The 22,139-nt window shown below is 36.0% G+C and overlaps 1 protein-coding gene across 2 annotated transcripts in view; it reads left to right on the forward strand.

Moving 5' to 3' along the window:
* tsnare1 (T-SNARE Domain Containing 1) overlaps positions 1 to 22,139 on the forward strand; it is a 229,432-nt gene that overhangs the window by 194,680 nt on the left and 12,613 nt on the right. For both annotated transcript variants that reach the window (XM_083548755.1, XM_083548754.1), the window contains exons 10-11: positions 4,334 to 4,416; positions 19,151 to 19,260. In XM_083548755.1, coding sequence (XP_083404881.1) covers positions 4,334 to 4,416; positions 19,151 to 19,246 — 179 coding nt within the window. In that variant the 3' untranslated portion in view covers positions 19,247 to 19,260. The remainder of the gene's footprint in view (positions 1 to 4,333; positions 4,417 to 19,150; positions 19,261 to 22,139) is intronic.

The raw sequence follows: 22,139 nt of genomic DNA on the forward strand, positions 1-22,139 counted from the left end.
TATTGTGTTTCTGTAGTCTGTGTTATGAACATTTTCCCAGCTGATAAGTTTATTTAGTTTTGCCTGTGCATTTAAAAGGCTTCATTAAAAAAGTGGGAAGTGTATGTATTTGCGTGTGTGTGTGTGTTGGGGTGGTCAGGTAAGAGCAGATGTGAATTTGTTGTAAGATCATTAACATCTATACTACATACTTCAAATAATTTGATGCTTCTGCTTGCAAATTCGTCAGCACTACAATGTAGGGAAAAAAAATCCTGCCTTGTTAAATGTCATTGTCTATGCAATATGAATAATTCAGCTAGTTAAGAAAGTGAACACGACATGTTGGAAAGGTTTGCATTGATTAAGCTATTGTAATAAATTCTGTTAAATGCAGTGCTCACAATGGTGTTAGTCATGGCTCAGTTTTACCAACAGGTTCATTTAACTCTGGGTGGTATTCCCCAATATCATACTTCAATCTAATGACCCATAGCATTCAGCCTAACAACAGTGAGATGTCACCTAGCCTACAGGGTCTTCATATCACACATGTCTAGTGATCCATCAAACCCACACCTCATTCTCCACTCCCGCTTATTGAGATATTGATTGATTATGTGACAGCACAATGTGTCATCTTCCTTTCGTGGATTTAAGAGCTTCATTCTTCATTTTTTGCTGGCTTCTTACTGTTACAGTAATTGGTCATGGATGATAGATCAGTAATCTGAAAAGCAGGGAGGAGGAAGTGCTTAAGCCAAAAGGGTTAGACTGGTCATTTGTGCACAGACACACCCCCAGACACACTTACAGAATATCCTAGGTTTCCATATTATTTCAGTTTCAGAGACCTTCTGACCAAGCTCCCCATCAAGCTAAAAGTTCATGACCTCAGTGACAATGCTGAGAGAACACATATGGCAGGCTAAGCAAAAAGAAATTCAAATATAATAATAGGGAGCGATGATTAAAAGTCCACTCTAAGGTTGTTTAACATTCAATGAGCAAAAAGCATTCAAATCATCTTTAGGAGCAGTCTGCTTTGCAATAGAATAATTTAAAGGGGCAATGATCTATCATCATGTCAGGTGTCTGTCATCAACTAATATTCTCAATATATTACATACACTGTCTATAATGTCATTTTTTTCTTTAATTTTATACAGTTTAGTTAACATTTGATGTTAAGCATAATTTTTGGGTTATGAAAATCTTCCATTTGCTTTAATTTTATTATAAGTGTTTAGTTTCTCCAAGTCTGGATGATTAATATATTAAATATATCATGGTTATCAAACACAGAGTGTAGCCTGGATGTGTGCCTAGTAGAGTACTTTAATTAGATTGAACTGAGCACTGTAACAGAACCATACACCATATGGCTGCAAGTATATGAAGATCTGACCATCTCATCCTTATGTGTTCCTTTACCAAACTGTTGCAACAAAAGTAAACGCACACACTTTGTTTAGAATGCCTTTCTATGCTGTTCCCCTTACATTTCTCCGCACTGAAACTAAGAAGCCCAACCCTATTCCAGCAGGTCAATTCCCTTGTGCACATAGAAAAGTCCATAAAGACATAGTTTTCAAAGTTAGTGTGGAAAATGTTTTGAGGCCTGCACAGGTCCCTGACCTCAACCCAACACTACAACTGGCATGAATTGGATTTTTAACAGCACCCCAGATATTCTTGTTCTTTATCAATGCTGGTCCTCACTTATGCTCTTGTGGATGAATCAGTAAATCCTAGCAGCCACACTCCAAAAGAATGGAGGTTGTAATAGCAGCAAAAAGGGGAATTAATAAGACGTATTACAAACAAATTCAATCGTGATGATCAGTTGTCCACAAAATGTTGCGATATAGTGTGTCATGTGGCTTTTATTGTTTTATTACCCATACACTGTACAGTACACAGTGAAACATAACAGTGTTCCTCCAAGACCAGGACCACATTCAACAGCAAATATTATAAGAATTCTTATTACTAGAAAAATAGTAAAGTTTGACAGTAGTAGATATAGATTTACATATCTTGCATTTTGTTTAGAATCTATAGATTATTATAATTTTTTCATTTTATTTTATTATTAAGGCATATTTAAACATTTTCCTAATTTACTGTAACTTCAGTATCCTTTGCTGAGGCATGTGTTGGCCAATCACTCACATTTAAAGGAGAAACAAGCTTCCACAGATTTTTATAGATTTTTGTTGTATTTACTATTTTAAATTGATTGATGAAGTGATGAAGTGACTTCATTTTTTTAATAGATTTTTAAAATGTTCGAAGAAAATGATCCACTTGTTTAAACTTCAGTTCGTGTGAACTGATTTTATTGTGTGAACTGACACTTTTCTGAAAGGTCACTACAATTGATATCTAGGTAAAAAAAAAAATAATAATAAAAAATAAAAAAATAAATTACCAAAAGGTATTGTTTAACCTCTGAAACAAATAAAAGAAAAGTCCGTGAATCTGAGGCTCTTTGACGCTTTCTGATTGTCACTATGTCTCTCCTTGGCATGGCAACAACAGAGAACACAACCAAATCACATCAGAGAAAGATAAACAAAACCTCATTAGTTCTAGCAGCCAGGCGGAGGTGAAGTCTGCAGCGTTTTCCTGCTGCCGAGCCTGCATTGCTTTAACCCCTCTGTAACTCACTCGCTCCTGCCTTAGTTGTGCCCCCCTGTGTGCTGAACCGCACATTAGTTTTTAATTGGGAAGGGAATTGAGTTTGCATTTGAATCAACATTCTCACTTCGTAGAATAAGCACATGTGCATCGGTACAAGACAACTAATTTGTATTATTCAAAACTAATAAATGGCTGCCTTTCATGTAAATTAAGAAAGCAAGTGCATAACCTGGCTTTTGTGCATCCCTTGTCTACTTTCATCAGGTAGACTGTATTTCCAAAGCTTAAAATAGATTTGTGTTATCCTTTATTTTTTTTTCATTTTTAATTTTTTTTTACAGTGACATCATTGTTAAAAAGGGCACCAATATATCACAAACATAAAATGTAAATGTCATGATCAGATTTAATCTTGAAATATGTCAAATGCCAAAATTAATGCAATAGGAAAATTATTTCAAATCAGTGCTACAGTAAGTGCAATGCAAAGTATAACATTACACTCTCAGTTATAGTTACTTTCACATCAGAAACTGTTGTGAACTAAGTATTTATTTTATTCCTACTTGACAGGGTGATAAGAAATAAAGTGCTCGGTTAAAGGTTACTCTAAAGAAAGCACTGGGGTGTGTTTGTAGATTGTATTTTTAATCTCGAGCATACAGTATTAACCCTGCAATTAATACATCTGTGTGATTGTTGTTTAATTTATTATTATTTAATTAATTTCATCTGTTGGCTATGATGTGCTCTCAGCTGATCATGCTGAACATAGCACAGCTGTCTGATGGTTCACACTTCATATAATATAGAACTTTTGGCAAGTAATCAGACACAAATATAAGTGGCTTCCTTCTGGACGTGTACTTCTTTATGTCAGGTTTTGAATGCATTATTTTAATGCCAAATGTAGTCCACCATTTAGCTGCATTACAAGACTTAAAAGCAAAATGTGTATTTTGTTACTGATGTGAAAATAAACATGTAAAAAAATACATTTAGATTTTGTTTTTAACATTAAAACAGACCGGTCATATGTCAGATTTGAGTTTAAAGAATAAATTGCAGCGAATAAATAATTTCGGTTAAGCCTTATGGTATATAGAGTAATTTGGTCAGAATATTCCTTAGACCCCTCTAAGTAAAATGTGCCCAATTTCACAAAATTTTGGGCTGTAATAGACACCCTGAAAGAGAAAGAATGAGAATAGATGAACAGTATAGTAAGGTAGAATAACAGTGGCGTGCCTACACAAATTTGGTGATTGACCATAATAATAATAATGATAATAATAATAATAATAATAAGTAGGAGCACAAGTTAAAAAAGACACCTTTCACCCTTTTAAATGTACCTGCGGTATTCCATTGAGTGTTCTGTGCACCAAGTGACTGACTTTTTTCTGAACCAGTCCATCTGTTCTTTTACTCTCTTTCTCTTCCTTCACATGTGTCTGCAAGGCATGTAAAAAAGAAGCACAGTATTTACAATTAGAGGTTTTCTGTACTCTGTCTTTATTCTGCTGTCATGTATTTTAAGAGCCTGCGGTGTATCAATGCAAGCGACAAATCTCACACCCTGAAGGAACAGCCCTGACAGTACTTTGCTGATATTAACAACCATGTTAGTTTCTAAAAACTACTAAAAACTGTGATGCAGTAAATGTAAATGAACAGTAATATTGTTTGTGTTTTTGTTTTCCTGCAGAGAGCATTGAGGAATACATCCAGACTACTGCCTCGCATGTGGAATCTGCAAACCAGGAGCTTGCAAAGGCCAGCAACCACCAGGTAAACTTTAAACTGCATATTTCTGTTCAAGAAATTCATTTAATCTCATTCTGTTGCTAAACAATTTCTGAAAGCACCTCATCACAGCTAGGAAGAATGATTCACATGCTGAAAATATAGGACTGTTTCATAATGCTTATTATTGCACCTTAATGCTGTAGAGACCTTTAGACCATATACACTTTTTAACAGTGTTGGGCAACGTTACTTTTAAAAGTAATGCATTACAATATTGAGTTACTCCCCAAAAAAGTAACTAATTACGTTACTTAGTTACTTTTTATGGAAAGTAACGCGTTATATTACTTTTGCGTTACTTTTGCTTTACTTGTATCTCTTTCACGCCTTACAGGTGTAACAGGTGTAATATAGATAATTGCCCATAAGAAATAAGTTATATTAGAGCAAAAGACATGTGTGAGCTGCACACCGGTGATGTGGAGGGAGAACATACCTTTCGCTGTCATCTCATAAAACTTCCGTAAATATGACCTCGTCCTCGTCTACATCATTCTCTGCTTCATCATCAGCTTGAAACATTCTGAACGCTTTTACAAAGTTTGCGCTATTATCAGTGACCGTGGCAGTTTATCTTCCCACAAAGAGCAAATGAGCTGTTAATTTGCTCTCTTTCTCCGCTGTGATGGCGTCGTACATGTGTCTCCCACGGAGAACTTTTATTCCGAGCAGTCCATAGAGCTGCAGTGGTGGAAAGTCGGCAAAAGTTTTCTATATTTCTGTCTCCATTTCCATATATTCAACAATATACACACACACACACACACAAACACACACACACACACACACACACACACACACACACACACACACACACACACACCTGTAGTGCTGTGCTTTGCATGCAGATGTCTTTTTTTTTTTTTTTTAAGTGGTATTTTTTGCATTTGACAAGAGCTTTTCACCAACACATAATCTACACTTAACCATTATTCCTTTCTCCTTTTCCTCGACTATTTCAAAATAATAAGAATACTTCCATCACAGTAATGTAATGCTCTGGTTTGCCATTTTCGCTTCTGACCAGCTTCTGTTCCCGCGGCTCGCACGTATGACTGCACGATTCTACGTGACTACATTCATTTTAATTCAGTATTGATTTTTTTTATGCAAAATAATTTAACTGAAAAGTAACTCGCATTACTTTTTTAAAAAAGTACTCAGATATTAATGTGTAAATTTATAAAGTAACGCGCTACTTTACTCGTTACTCCAGAAAAGTTATATTATTACGTAACGCACGTTACTTGTAACGCGTTACAGCCAACACTGCTTTTTAAGTGCATCTCCAAACTGCACTTCATGAAGGACTTCGGGGGTAATGGTGGACACAATCTAATTTTTTACAGAAAGTAGATTTGCTGAAGTACACTCTATAATTACACTATTGGCGACTTATGCAGTTCGAACGTACTTGTCTTTTTACCTGAGAGATTTAATCTTTATTCTGTGTAGATGATAATAATTTACTAACAAGCAGTAAGATGGCACAGAGGAGGAGATCAAGGTTCTGAGGGTCAGTTCTGAAGTTGTTGATTGACTATTGTAAATTGTGTGAGTGTGTGTGTGAGGCCCTGTGATATACTGGTTTTTCTTACAGGGTGTATTCCTGTCTTGCAACCAGTATTTGTGGAATATTGGCTCTGGAAACACTATGACCCTGAACAGGATGACAGGATTATAGCAATTTTGATCAGCTGATCTTCTATCCAGTAATATATAGTGTAATCAAGTAAGAATTCATTGGCATAGTATAGAAGCCACAGTGTATCACTAGTGTTATTGCCTGGGTGTAAGTCTGAACTTTAAATTCTATTTACTGTCTATACAATACAGGAATGCAGAAAAGCATACATACATATATATATATATATATATATATATATATATATATATATATATATATATATATATATATATATATATATATATATATATAAAATTTATAATAATTATTATTAATAATAAACATATTTTCAATCATTTGCTCTTATGTAATTTGATGGGCTGCATTATCATAAGCTAACCATGTCATAATCTTCCTTTAATGCTGAAGACCACAGATGTTTACATGGTTTTGAACTGAGCTTTGCACAAATCAGGTGACCACGTCAGCAGGAATTACATATTTTCATGCTTGCTTGACAAAGTTCTTATAGGGATAAAGGAAACGGTCCTAATTTGCTGATCTTAATGGTTTTGAATGAGCCTTGAGTCTACTTTAGACTATAATGTTTCACACTTTTTTAATGAGTGTGTGTCGTCTTATGTAACATAAATGATGGCTCTTTGTTAGCAAAAAGCTAGCTAATTCATTTTTCATTAATCTATAGTTGCGGGAATACATTTCCACCATTATCGCAATCCATTAACTGAAATGTATATAGCCACATTATTTTCCTACTTGCTTTTTAGCTCCAAGCATCAGATATTTTAAAAGTTAATTGTGCAGTGTATAAGTTGTTTAATTAAAAACGAACAATAGTATGCTCAAGTTTATTTCTATAGCGATTTTTACAAGGAACATTTTCTTAAAGCAGCTTTACAGAACTTAAGAATTAAAGGAAATGATGTGTATTTATTTCTGATGAGCAGCTTGGGAACCCATCCTCATTTGGTCAATATCAGGTGTGATTATAAATCTTAAAAACAATACAAACCACCAGAGAGGGACTGCTTTCCATTTTGTCAATTCCATGTTTAGGAGCAAAAACCATAAGGAAAAACTGAAGAAAGTACAGTAACTGCATGACAGTTTGCTTTTCTTTCTGCATATTTGGTTTTAAAAATTTCCTTAGTGTATTCTTAAAAAATTTGATGTGTCCTTTTTTTGTTCTTTTTTTCATTTGGTAAAATAATATGCCTGCTTTTCTGATGCTTGGGTTTAAAATCCAATACCAAACACCAGACTACGGTAGTTGTATGTCACAGCTGTCTCTTCCTTTGAAATATTATTGTTTAGTTTTATCTAGAGAAAAACATTTGCTTGCTTTCAGTCTTTTACATTTTGGTTTTCTTTGTGACTTCTTAGTGAACAGCACAGTGTGACTGCTGCTTTCCAGTTTAGTTTTTTTGAATTAAGATTAGGAAATAATAATGTGTTTGCCGAGTAATGCACCACAAACTAGGAGAGAGGATTCCCACGTGTTCAATTCTGAAGAAAATATTTTATTTACAATACTTTTGAAACAAAATAATATGAAACATTATTATTATTGAAAAAAAAAAAAACTTTTTAAAATTGCTCATGCTGAAAATATTCCTGAAATCTAACCTTTAATTAAAGTCAGTTTGCTTTACATTTTAAATAAAAGTAAATTTAAAGGGGAATAAAAAAAACCCATACTTATTTAAGCCGTATTTTTTCCTTAATTTCAGTGTCCATTCATCCTTTGGGCTAAACCCAAAAATCTGCTTCACTAATTTCCTTTTTCATTTCTTTACTCTTTTCAGAAGTAGGGAAGCAAATGAGTGAATGGCAACAGCTTTTGGATTAATTGTCATTTCATTATCTCACTGAGAGTTCAGCCGTGAACAAACTCACACAGAGCAATTTAGCACTTCAGCAGTCCTGCTAGCCGCACCCTGAGGGGAGGGAGGGGGCGCCTGTAACTCTGAACACTCGTACATTCCCCGCATGCAGCTCCTTTAAGTATTTATACAGCCGTCGTATGTAATAACCAATTAAAAAGAACAGGCCATTTTCTGTTCTGTAGCCCTACATGTCTAATACATGCTGGAAATAAACGAAATCTGTTTCTCACTGCTGTTTTAAAGGAGTGGTGGTGGATCAGTCTAATCAGAGCTCAGATGAACAGGATAATCGTTCATTACCATCCAGAGCTTTGTGTGGTGAACTGCAGTGGACAATCTGTGAACAGTTCAATAGAAAATGAACATTTCGGACATCAATATTGCATCTTTTATTCTGACAAAGCTTTTCTATTTGCTTGAAGCTGTGTTTAATTCTGCATGTATAAAGAAGTGTGTGGTTGGATGATCATCTGCATTGTAAGTTTTCTGTTTGAGTTCTGCTCTGCTCACACTTTGCTTTTCCTATTTGGTCCAAGCTGCATGATGATGTATGCATATTAACTGTACTAAGACCAAACTGCTCTCTCTCTCTCTCTCTCTCTCTCTCTCTCTCTCTCTCTCTCTCTCTCTCTCTCTCTCTCTCTCTCTCTCTCTCTCTCTCTCCCACCTTTACACACACACACACAGGCCAGAGTGGAACCTACAGCGCCATTTATATGGAATCATGCGGCTCATGAAATTCATTAGGACTGTGACAGTTAATTGCATTTCATGATAATTCTACTCAGATCCCTCAGACAAAAGCAGGCTGAGCTTTTAAACTCTTATGTTAGCAAGTGTGTGTGTGTTGTTTGGGTAAAATGATTTCAGTGGATGAACTGTAGTTCTCATTAGGTGACAAAATGTTTTTGCAATAGTGCAGTAATGCATTTCAGATCACATCGCCTATGATGAGAATTTGCATGTCTACTCCAGTAAATGTTGCTAAAGTTAGATATATTCAGGATGAGATATAAAATTTGAATGTATGGAGCCGTGGGGCTTGCACTATTGGTAGTATTACTAACACATGTACTGTACGTAGATGGTGTGTGTGTGTGTGTGTGTGTGTGCGCGCGTGCGTGTGTGCGTGTGCGTGTGCGTGTGTGCGTGTGCGTGTGCGTGGGTGGATATATTAAGCAGCAAGTAAACATTTTGTGCTCAAAGTTGACTTGTTAGAAGCAGGAAAAATAGGCAAGTGTAAGAATATGAGTAAGTCAAACGAGGCCAAATTTTTGATGTCTGGACAACTGGTTCAGAACATCTCCAAAACTGCAATTCTTCTGAGTTGTTCCCCGTTTGCAGTGATCAGTATCTATCAGAAGTGGTCCAAGAAAGAACACTGGTGAACCGGTGCAGATTTTAAACATTTTTAAAAATGTCAGCGTTGCATTTCTTATGCCAGATTTTGCAATTAGTAAAGCTGGAAATATTGCTGAAACAGCCAACCTTGGTGTTAATGATATTAGCTCTTCCATGTGCACATTACAATGAACGACAATGAACAAAGGTATGTCTTAAACTGTTTAAATTGTATGCCTAATGCCTTTATAACGTTTACCCTCAGCACTCCATTGCAAGGGTACGCTATAACATATGTTAAAATGTAAGTCAGATATCCTCTTGTGTTTTATTTTTTTGGTGGCTATGTTATTTATATCTCTTTTATCTATGTATTGTTCGTGTTCTGTCGCAACCAATTCTGTGGTTATACTATAAAAGTATAACCAAACTAACCAAATAAGTATAATATTAGCCACTACTACTACTACTACTACTACTACTACTAATAATAATAATAATAATAATAATAATAAGAAGAAGAAGAAGAAGAAGAAGAAGAAGAAGAAGAAGAAGAAGAAGAATAGGAGTAAGAAGAAGATAAAAATTGCATTTGCAATGCAATGCAATAAACTATGTACACTCTTTTTAATAAATGACAATTGGCTTGGAAATAAGAAATAATACTAATTAGTTGGATTATGCTTGGATTATTAATAATTATGCTCACCTATATTGAGGAAACTAATTTCTTATGTAAATTGTTTACCTAAACATATGTCAGCAATTCATGTGAATTTTTTAAAGGAAGAAATCTGTGTAGGTGAGTCTGACATGCACGATGATGCAGCACAGTGGCATTCGAGTAATCACAGCAATGTGTCCGACTGTGTCATGCACATCTGCAGTGCAGAACAGGACCACAAGCCCATGTTTATTTGATACACCACATCAGCTCAACTGGGACTGAATGTTTATGCTAATTTCACCTAAGCCGATTACATGCCAAGCAGTGTCACTGCAAATGCTACTTATTATACAGACTTCCAATTTTCCAAGCAGATAAGATACAGGCAGCATAATGTTGTCACTAATCATCCTTTTGCATTATTATGGCATTATAAAGACATTTTTCATGTCACACAAGGTAGATGTGTAGCAGGTAGTGGTAAACTGTTAAATTAAACATAAAAATTATATATAACTCTAAAATGAATATTGCAGACAGTAATTCTATATTTATGGTAAAACAATAATAAAAATTTTCTTTTATCAATATTATTTTCCCTAAATTGGACAAAATATTACTTAAGCTAAAATTATATATGTTTGTATTTTTAATTAATATGGTTACTTTAATGCAAATGAACATTACCTCCTGAAAGGAATGATTGGATTAAAAAAAAAGGTACAAATATAATATCATTATTTATTATAGCTGCTTTCTTTTGTGGTACCCGAAAAATTGACCAAAAATCAATAAAACAAAGTTTAGACAGTCTAAATTGGCATGTAAGGGGCTTTCACTTTAAGAAAGATTTACTTTACTACCAAGTCAAGTTTACAGACTTCTTATCAATTTAATGCTGCACCTCTGCTCAGTAAAGAAGCTACTGTGGAGTTTTGATAACTAGCAAAAAGCAATCCATCTTCAGTCCAAAAGCCACTCTGTGTGGTTTACTTGCTTAATACTCAACAATGTTGGAAGAACTGGCAATAAAGGAGATGGGATGTATAACATGTAATGAGGCCTGTCCAGCTCTGCCAGACTAAATTTGCCATGCTAAATTTTCCACATCTGGGTTGTTGAGTCAGTCTTCAATTAAGCATGTTCATGTAATTTCGACCTTACCTATTTGTCATGACTCCACTTTATAGCCTAAAGGTGTCGCTCCCTCAAAGGGACAGTTTTGGGGTACATTTAGAAGCCCATAGTTACTATTACTGTGACTGCTCTCCTCAGCAGGTGACATGTACCATGTACAACATACAGTATGGGTTGATTTTGATATTCAAGCATAATAATATCTGCTATATGTATGGCTGATAAAGGGGGCTGCCAAGCACCAAAGTAGACCCTTCTGCAGAAACTGCTAAAACTAGAGTTAAACATTTCAGATCAGAATATCTCAGATATGGGTCTAGAAATAGAATCCTTGTGATCATGTGAAAAGGGGCAAAAGGGTGAAATTTCCAAACAGAGAATAGTAAATTCATACACAATGTTCCTGAGATGGACAATGCAAAGTCAGTAAGCACATGACGAGAGTGTATATTCTGTTTTCTGTAGATTCATATACGATGCAACATGAACGCACAAAAGTCTTGCATTGTGGTTATTTTTGACCAACCACTATTAAAAAAATCAAAGCAGTAAGTTTAAAATAAAATTTTAAATAATACAAAACCTAGTAATGTAAAGCAGATAAAACTTGATTTTTGATGTGCTTGTTGCTGCCAAACGCGAACACTTATTGTGTCAGAAATATTACAAGCAAATCACAATAGCGCCTACAATTTGCACTATGGCCCCATAAACAGACTTCTGTTGACCTGTTGTATTCTAAACTGGCTTCTCTATTATTTATTATCTACATTATAAAGACTTTATGTTTATAAAAGCCGTCCTCTCATTTAAAATGTAAATAAAAGAAAAAATGTCTTTACTGGCTTATCAAAAACATATGCTTTCTGTCAAACCCTTTATATCAACATGTACCTTCATTCAGTCTTAATTATATATATATATATATATATATATATATATATATATATATATATATATATATATATATATATATATATATATATATATATATATATATACTTCTCCTCTCCATCCTCAGCTAAGTCAGGGAAATCAGTCTAAAATAGAATAACAGCTCTTTTGTTGTCAAAAGCTCCTTTTTGTACCTCTTCACCTTATTCACTTTTATATTTTGCTGTTTTCCCTAAAAGGCAGTAGAAGCCAGGATGACACAGAATGAGAAGCGCCACAGGGAGTCTGCTGAGCGAAAGAAGGAGAGAGAGAGGAGGAGAGAAAGAGAGGGAGAGGAGAAAGTTTAAGAAAGAAGCTGCAGAATCTGTGGTGACCAGCTGCAAGAGAGAAGATAGCAGAGAGCGGCTTTTAATTCTCAATCCCCACAGAGCCTTTGAAAATTACCAATCTTCTTATCACAGACGCAGGGCTGCTTATGCAAATTGTTGTAGAGTGGAACGTTTAAATGGAAAATTACTCGACAGCAGTTTTTTTTTGCCTCCCCACTACCCGACCACCACCCCCCCCACCCTCGCTTTGCCTCTCTCTCTTTCCACATAGAAAGCCTGTTTCCAGTCTCAGATAAGAAGATGAATTGTGCTCCGTGCTTTGAAGCGCGTCAGGATTTAAAGACTCCAAGCCCAGCTCTGGTCTAGCACTGCTGCTCTCAACCGTTTTGTAGTGAGAAACGAATGAAAAAAAGTGCAAAAGAAAAGCATTTCAAAGCATCGTAAGTTCTGTGCTCCCAAACACGGGTGCTGCCTGAGGATGTCAAGTTTGAAAAATATATATTTAAATAGATCTACTCAGCACTTAAATGCACTTTGCCAATGTTTTTTATTTATCTATTTGTACTTCTGGCTTAATTCATAAACATGACAAAATAATGGGAAAGAGGGTAAAGGCTTGGGAGGAACGTAATGCCAATTAGCACTAGTGGCATTCTAAACAAACAAACATGAAATTTTACCATGTAATCCCTTATCAGAGGCACAGGATGTGTCAGGAAAGAACAGAACAGACCTTATAAGCATCACTGAATCGGCATTTGTTTTTTGCCATAGGGCACAGCATGAACAAACTTTCAAAGTTCAGTTTGGGTCAATTCACTGAGGATATTGCGGATCATGGGAATATATGATTGCGATTATAATACAACATATATATATATATATATATATATATATATATATATATATATATATATATATATATATATATATACAGTGAGGAAAATAAGTATTTGAACACCCTGCTATTTTGCAAGTTCTCCCACTTAGAAATCATGGAGGGGTCTGAAATTGTCATCGTAGGTGCATGTCCACTGTGAGAGACATAATCTAAAAAAAAAAAATCCAGAAATCACAATGTATGATTTTTAAACTATTTATTTGTATGATACAGCTGCAAATAAGTATTTGAACACCTGAGAAAGTGAATGTTAATATTTGGTACAGTAGCCTTTGTTTGCAATTACAGAGGTCAAACGTTTCCTGTAGTTTTTCACCAGGTTTGCACACACTGTAGGAGGGATTTTGGCCCACTCCTCCACACAGATCTTCTCTAGATCAGTCAGGTTTCTGGCCTGTCGCTGAGAAACACGGAGTTTGAGCTCCCTCCAAAGATTCTCTATTAGGTTTAGGTCTGGAGACTGGCTAGGCCATGCCAGAACCTTGATATGCTTCTTACAGGGCCACGCCTTGGTTATCCTGGCTGTGTGCTTCGGGTCATTGTCATGTTGGAAGACCCAGCCTTGACCCATCTTCAATGCTCTAACTGAGGGAAGGAGGTTGTTCCCCAAAATCTCACAATACATGGCCCCGGTCATCCTCTCCTTAATACAGTGCAGTCGCCCTGTCCCATGTGCAGAAAAACACCCCAAAGCATGATGCTACCACCCCCATGCTTCACAGTAGGGATGGTGTTCTTGGGATGGTACTCATCATTCTTCTTCCTCCAAACACGTTTAGTGGAATTATGACCCAAAAGTTCTATTTTGGTCTCATCTGACCACATGACTTTCTCCCATGACTCCTCTGGATCATCCAAATGGTCATTGGCAAACTTAAGACGTGCCTGGACATGTGCTGGTTTAAGCAGGGGAACCTTCCGTGCCATGCATGATTTCAAACCATGACGTCTTAGTGTATTACCAACAGTAACCTTGGAAATGGTGGTCCCAGCTCTTTTCAGGTCATTGACCAGCTCCTCCCGTGTAGTTCTGGGCTGATTTCTCACCTTCCTTAGGATCACTGAGACCCCACGAGGTGCGATCTTGCATGGAGCCCCAGTCTGAGGGAGATTGACAGTCATGTTTAGCTTCTTCCATTTTCTAATTATTGCTCCAACAGTGGACCTTTTTTCACCAAGCTGCTTGGCAATTTCCCCGTAGCCCTTTCCAGCCTTGTGGAGGTGTACAATTTTGTCTCTAGTGCCTTTGGACAGCTCTTTGGTCTTGGCCATGTTAGTAGTTGGATTCTTACTGATTGTATGGGGTGGACAGGGGTCTTTATGCAGCTAACGACCTCAAACAGGTGCATGTAAATTAGGATAATAAATGTAGTGGAGGTGGACATTTTAAAGGCGGACTAACAGGTCTTTAAGTGTCAGAATTCTAGCTGATAGACAGGTGTTCAAATACTTATTTGCAGCCGTGTCATACAAATAAATAGTTTAAAAATCATATATTGTGATTTCTGGATTTTTTTTTTTAGATTATGTCTCTCACAGTGGACATGCACCTACAATGACCATTTCAGACCCCTTCATGATTTCTAAGTGGGAGAACTTGCAAAATAGAAGGGTGTTCAAATACTTATTTTCCTCACTGTATATATATATATAACCAGAGGTGGCAAAAGTACACACATCCTTTACTTAAGTAAAAGTACAGATACTCATGTTTTAAAATACTCGGGTAAAAGTTGAAGTACAGATTAAACTTTTTTACTCAAGTAAAAGTAAAGAAGTCTTGGCTCTGACATGTACTTAGGTAAAAAGTAGTTTGTGTCACCATTATGAGGGAAAAACTCACAAAACGCCACCTAGAGGGTTAATTGTGTAAAACATGGCGGATTTGGTGTTTGATTTGAGACTTGGCGCATAAATAAAACAAAAGTTTACTGATTAAACATATTTTTATCTGGAGTTTAATAATTTATTTTATATCTAAGTAAAGCAAGGACGTCGTGGATAAATGTATTTTTTTCCGAAGGTTTTATTTTTGCCTCTTTTATATTTAGATATTTATTTATGTATTTAATTTTTTTATAAAAATTGTAAAAACAGAAATGCTGAATTAATAGCGCGTAATAACATTTAGTGCCGTTTACAATAATTTCAATTTTGACAGCAAAATATATATATATATACATACAGTGCAGACCAAAAGTTTGGACACACCTTATCATTCAAAGAGTTTTCTTTATTTTCATGACTATGAAAATTGTAGATTCACACTGAAGGCATCAAAACTATGAATCAACACATGTGGAATTATATATGGAATTATATACATAACAAAAAAGTGTGAAACAACTGAAAAATGTCATATTCTAGGTTCTTCAAAGTAGCCACCTTTTGCTTTGATTACTGCTTTGCACACTCATGGCATTCTCTTGATGAGCTTCAAGAGGTAGTCACCTGAAATCTGTCTTCCAACAGTCTTGAAAGAGTTCCCCGAGAGATGCTTGGCACTTGTTGGCCCTTTTGCCTTCACTCTGCGGTCCAGCTCACCCCTAAACCATCTCGATTGGGTTCAGGTCCGGTGACTGTGAAGGCCAGGTCATCTGGCGCAGCACCCCATCACTCTCCTTCTTAGTCAAATAGCCCTTGATGCCTTCAGTGTGACTCTACAATTTTCATAGTCATGAAAATAAAGAAAACTCTTTGAATGAGAAGTTGTGTCCAGAACAAAAGTTTGGACACACCTTGTGTGTCCAAACTTTTGGTCTGTACTGTATATATATTATATATTACCTTAAATATAATATATATAAATAAAGAGAACTCTTTGAATGAGAAGGTGTGTCCAAACTTTTGGTCTGTACTGTATATATATATATATTTATATATATATATATATATATATATATATATATATATATATATATATATATATATATATATATATATATATATATATTAATACAAAACAAATGAAAAATGTTGTTACCGAATGAATGTATCTAGGCTGAAAATCCACATATAGAACACAAGCAGAGAAAAGATGATGATGATCAGGAATGTGTCTGTTCTCAGTCATGTTTACATCCCTGACTCCCTCTGTCTTACCCACGTTAACCCCAAACTTCTTACTGCCTTCTGCCTGCTGATTCTTATCTTCGTAAACTAGTCTACATCTGTGGTGAGTGAGAGACAGTACATGATACACCAGTGGATTGAAAAAGACGCGCAGTAACAGGAAATCGGTTGTTCGGCTGAAATCGGCACACAGTGAAAATAAAAAAATATATATTTCACCAAATCAATGGATTAAAACTAAAGTAACGAGCCGGTTTTGAAAATGTAAGAAGTAAAAAGTACAGATATTTGTGTAAAAATGTAATGAGTAAAAGGCAAAAGTTGTCTGAAAAATAAATAGTGGAGTAAAGTACTGATACCAAAAAAATCTACTAAAGTACAGTAACAAAGTATTTGTACTCCGTTACTTCCCACCTCTGGGTCAAACATTTCCTGTAGTTTTTCACCAGGTTTACACACACTGCAGGAGGGATTTTGGCCCACTCCTCCACACAGATGTTCTCTAGATCAGTCAGGTTTCTGGCCTGTCGCTGAGAAACAGAGTTTGAGCTCCCTCCAAAGATTCTCTATTGGGTTTAGGTCTGGAGACTGGCTAGGCCATGCCAGAACCTTGATATGCTTCTTACAGAGCCACTCCTTGGTTATCCTGGCTGTGTGCTTCGGGTCATTGTGATGTTGGAAGACCCAGCCTCGACCCATCTTCAATGCTCTAACTGAGGGAAGGAGGTTGTTCCCCAAAATCTCGCAATACATGGCCCCAGTCATCCTCTCCTTAATACAGTGCAGTTGCCCTGTCCCATGTGCAGAAAAACACCCCTAAAGCATGATGCTATCACCCCCATGCTTCACAGTAGGGATGGTGTTCTTGGGATGGTACTCATCATTCTTCTTCCTCCAAACACGTTTAGTGGAATTATGACCCAAAAGTTCTATTTTGGTCTCATCTGACCACATGACTTTCTCCCATGACTCCTCTGGATCATCCAAATGGTCATTGGCAAACTTAAGACGTGCCTGGACATGTGCTGGTTTAAGCAGGGGAACCTTCCGTGCCATGCATGATTTCAAACCATGACGTCTTAGTGTATTACCAACAGTAACCTTGGAAACGGTGGTCCCAGCTCTTTTCAGGTCATTGACCAGCTCCTCCCATGTAGTTTGGGGCTGATTTCTCACCTTTGATAGGATCATTGAGACCCCACGAGGTGAGATCTTGCATGGAGCCCAATTCCGAGGGAGACTGACAGTCATGTTTAGCTTCTTCCATTTTCTAATGATTGCTCCAACAGTGGACCTTTTTTCACCAAGCTGCTTGGCAATTTCCCTGTAGCCCTTTCCAGCCTTGTGGAGGTGTACAATTTTGTCTCTAGTGTCTTTGGACAGCTTTTTGGTCTTGGCCATGTTAATTCTTGGATTCTTACTGATTGTATGGGGTGGACAGATGTCTTTATGCAGCTAATGACCTCAAACAGGTGCATCTAATTTAGGATAATAAATGTAGTGGAGGTGGACATTTTAAAGGCAGACTAACAGGTCTTTGAGGGTCAGAATTCTAGCTGATAGACAGGTGTTCAAATACTTATTTGCAGCTGTATCATACAAATAAATTGTTTAAAAATCATATATTGTGATTTCTGGATTTTTTTTTTTTTAAGTTATGTCTCTCACAGTGGACATGCACCTACGATGTCAATTTCAGACCCCTCCATGATTTCTAAGTGGGAGAACTTGCAAAATAGCAGGGTGTTCAAATACTTATTTTCCTCACTGTATATATATATATATATATATATATATATATATATATATATATATATATATATATATATATATATATATATAGTTTATTTGCTGCAGACAGGAAAAATCTTATTTAAAAAATTCATGGAGAACTAAAATCCATCCAGGCAGGTGTTCACTCATAAATGTGACCATCCTACCATGCTCTGTTGCATGTTGCTGAGCAGGCCTATTTGATCTGAATTGTGGTTTAAAATGAAAGATCTAAGGGACACTGAAGAAAGGCAAAAATGATAGGAGTTTCAGATACAAACACTTCTCAAATGGCAAGTGACTATAAGATAGACGTCAATATAATGTCTGAAAATTAAATGTGTCATCAAAATCATACATTTTATAAACACAATGCTTTTTTTTCATAGAAAAAAAGAGGAGCAACAATCCGTCCATTAGGACCATATCAGTAATCAGACAGTCAGCAAAATAGTCCATTAACAAATACATGCTGTTGTCCATTCATTTGCCATTTGCATGTGTACTGACTGGTATTTATTGTATTGTCTAGAGTAGGTCTGTATATATTTCTTGCATATTAGGGGTACTTATGTGCATATGTATTTAATATTAAATGGTTTGAATATGTGATTATAGTATAGTATATAATATATGCACAGTCTAAGAACAATAAGTCAAATCTAAAAGGCTTTGAAAACTAAAATCAATTGAGTCTTTTGGGATAGTTCCAAGTAGATCCTAAGTAGAATTATGCAAAAAAAAAAAAATTTCCAATGGTGTATGATGACCAGCATGTTGAACTGAAATAATGGAAATGGAAAACAATGTTACACTTCATATTGTTGTATATAATAGTATTTTGTTTCTCAAACAAAAAATCTCACTGGCAAACACAAGCTTTGGGGTCCTGCACCTGAAGGAAAAGGTCAAGAGGTTTACTTGTTATTCATGGTTATCCTCATAACTTTGTCACTATATACAGTGTATGGTTACTAGTAAAATGTCAAATGTTGTGTATGTTGCAAAAATAATTGCCGACAGGAAATGTGTTTATCTTACAACCGTATCCCCTGTTTGTTTTCACAGAAGCAGCTGAGAAAAAGGAAATGCTATTTATTAATGTGTGGAGTATTCGTTCTGATTCTACTCATCATCATCATTGCTTTGTCAACCAGAAACTAGAAGCAGACCCACAGGTAAGCCATCTGTCTGATCATCAGCACACAAAACCCATATACTTAAATTCTAAATTAATACATTATGGTAATTTAGTCATCAGAAAGTTAAATATGATCAGGTTATAAATTATATTTGATAATTAAATTAATTGCCTTTGTTCATCACAAATCTAGTGAGCCCAGAAACTATATTATCTTTTTTGATAGCAAATATGTCAGTTTCATTGTGCCATTCAGTTTAATGAATTAAAACAAAGCTTATATAATGTGTTATAAAAGAAGCACAAATTAGCTAGCATGCTGAAATTAAGCTCTTGACATTTGTGTAACCTGGGAAAATAAATCCACATGAAATTAGCCGTGTGAGCTTTTTTTTTTTTTCCAGATCAAGTGTCTAATGCTAATATTTAATGTGTAATTTTTCTGTAAAATAATGTGGCCATCTTCTGAATAATTCATCATTCAGAAAGGGGGGACAAGTCACTGAAATTTTTTTGCCTCATTATACTTGCGCTATTTGGACCAAAGCATTCTGACGCCAGACTTTTCCATCCATATGTGGTTCTTCCTCAAACTGTTAGCACAAAGTTGGAGGCAAACAATTGTATAGGATGTCTGTGGGTGTGGTAGCATAAGATTTTCCCATTCACTTGAACTAAGGGAACTTGTTCCAGCATGACAGTGCCCCTGTAAATAAAGTGAGCTCCAAGAAGATATGGTTTACATGGTTTGGCGTGAAGATCTTGAGTGGCCTTCTATAGAGTTCTGACCTCAACCCTACTGAACATCTTGAATGCTGATTATACCCCAGGTCTCCTTACCCTACATCAGTACCTGACCTAACTAAATCCCTGTTGCCTGAATAAGCACAGATCTCCACATCCACACTCCAAAATCTGGTGGAACATCTTCCTGGAACAGTGGAGGATATTGTAAAGAGAAATGTGGACTAAATATGGACTTTGAAATGTAGAAACATTTTCCAAAAGCACATACAGTACGAATCCTATGGTCAGCCTCCAACAAAAAAGTACACTTTCGTCCATTTAATTTAAGTGAGTTTTTAGAGACTTGAAGGCAGTCAGAGGACTGTGTCTATTTTCATGAGATGGAACAGGAGATGTTAATCTGAGTGGTTGATCTCCTATCACAGCCTCCTGTGAGAGATCAGGCTGAATGACAGTCTGGACTGCTCCAAATATCGATCAACACATCCACTTCTTTCTCCATCTAGATAACCTGCACTGCTCAACCTATTTTCAGCTTTCTGTTTTTTTCTCTCTTTAAACATTGTTTGAGAATTAATAATTTAATCATATAGTAATTATAGGCATAATATTATAACACTAATAAAGATACAAGTATAATTAATTCCATAATACTTCTGTTTCTCATTCTACTATGAATTACTTAGTGATTACATCTGCTTTACTGAGGAAGTCTGGATTTCATAAGACGTCCTGGATGTTAACAGCAAAAATTCTATACGTTCAATAATTTTGAGGTGTTGCATGCAATTTTAATGTCAATAATATTGTTTAAGTCTAATTTGGTCTATTGTTTTTTTCTGTTTTACCAGTTAAAAGGACTATTTCATTGATATTTATTTTACGTACTATGCTATGTATACAACCAAATCCATGTTCAAGACTATTTTCTAGTTTTGCAGTGCACTTTGTTTTTAAATATTAACCCAATTGATGGTCTCTTCTCAAACTGTACTTCAGGTTACATTTTCCTCAAGATGACAGTCAAAGATCATTTATGAATTGCGTTTAAAAAAATCACATTGGCTGTGTAGATGGGATTTCAGTGTAGGTTCTGTGCAATGTGTGGGGGAACGGAGGCAGGCGGTGAGGCAGCCTGAGCAATAATGTCTGGTACACTGCCATCACACGATCTGCTGTAAGCCTGGCAGAGCTGGCCAACCTGCTGTGTACAGGGAACCAGCTCCAAAAGCAGTATGGATTTATAAAGAATTAACAGCTCTGAGTCTATGTAAACACAATGCGCTCTGTTCTCCCGTTAGCCTGGTTTATTCATTATTTAAATTTTTTTTTGTCATGTGCTTTGTTTTTTTGGCTGCTTAACCTTTCATTTGCTCATGGTTAGGAGTTGCAGGGTATTTTGTGGTGGTTGTTTTTTGTTTTGAGGTCTCAGTTAGAAACAAATCTACATCATAAATCAAATAAATATCTATGTGATGGCATAAAATATAAAAAGAAATCATAACAAGTAATCTACAACATGCTTGTGGAATGCCTTGAAAGAGATAAAAGCACAAAAAGAAGAGACAAAAAGAAATAAAGCATGAGAATGAGGGTCTGTTCAGCAGCACAAAAAGGCAGAAGGGGAAACACAGAGCCTTATATATCAGTTTAATGAGAGTGGCAATGACAGAAATAACTGTGGAGCCGCTTCGCCTCTCAAATCAATAGCCTGGCGCTTTATGGCGCACTAAATAACGCAATAACTGCAGCCTGACACTTATTCCTGCAAATTATGTTACCAGTGCTGCCCTCACATCTTGTTTACAGAGTCATTTGGGGGAAAAGATTCTTCAATATGCATGTCAGTGCCATGCATTAACAGTAGTGTGCAGAGGCATTAAAATTGGGCCAATAGGGGACGGGCAACAGTTTGCTGAGTCACTCGGCTGCTAAAAATGAACCTCCTTAATGGTGGAACAATTGCCTATTGCTCTTTTCATTTCTATTTTTGTGAACACAGTGCAATAGAGACAGTGAACTGAACGTCTTTATCGGACGATTTTAATAGGAGCACTAAAATCTTTCACAAGTCTACATCCTGAATAGTACTGTCCCTCAAAGCAAGAACGTTCTGGCTCCAGAATTAAGTGACCTCAGCAAATAATATTCAGTGTAACGTTGTACATT

Source organism: Silurus aristotelis (genome assembly GCF_946808225.1).
Source record: "Silurus aristotelis genome assembly, chromosome: 1".
Classification (NCBI taxonomy): domain Eukaryota; kingdom Metazoa; phylum Chordata; class Actinopteri; order Siluriformes; family Siluridae; genus Silurus; species Silurus aristotelis.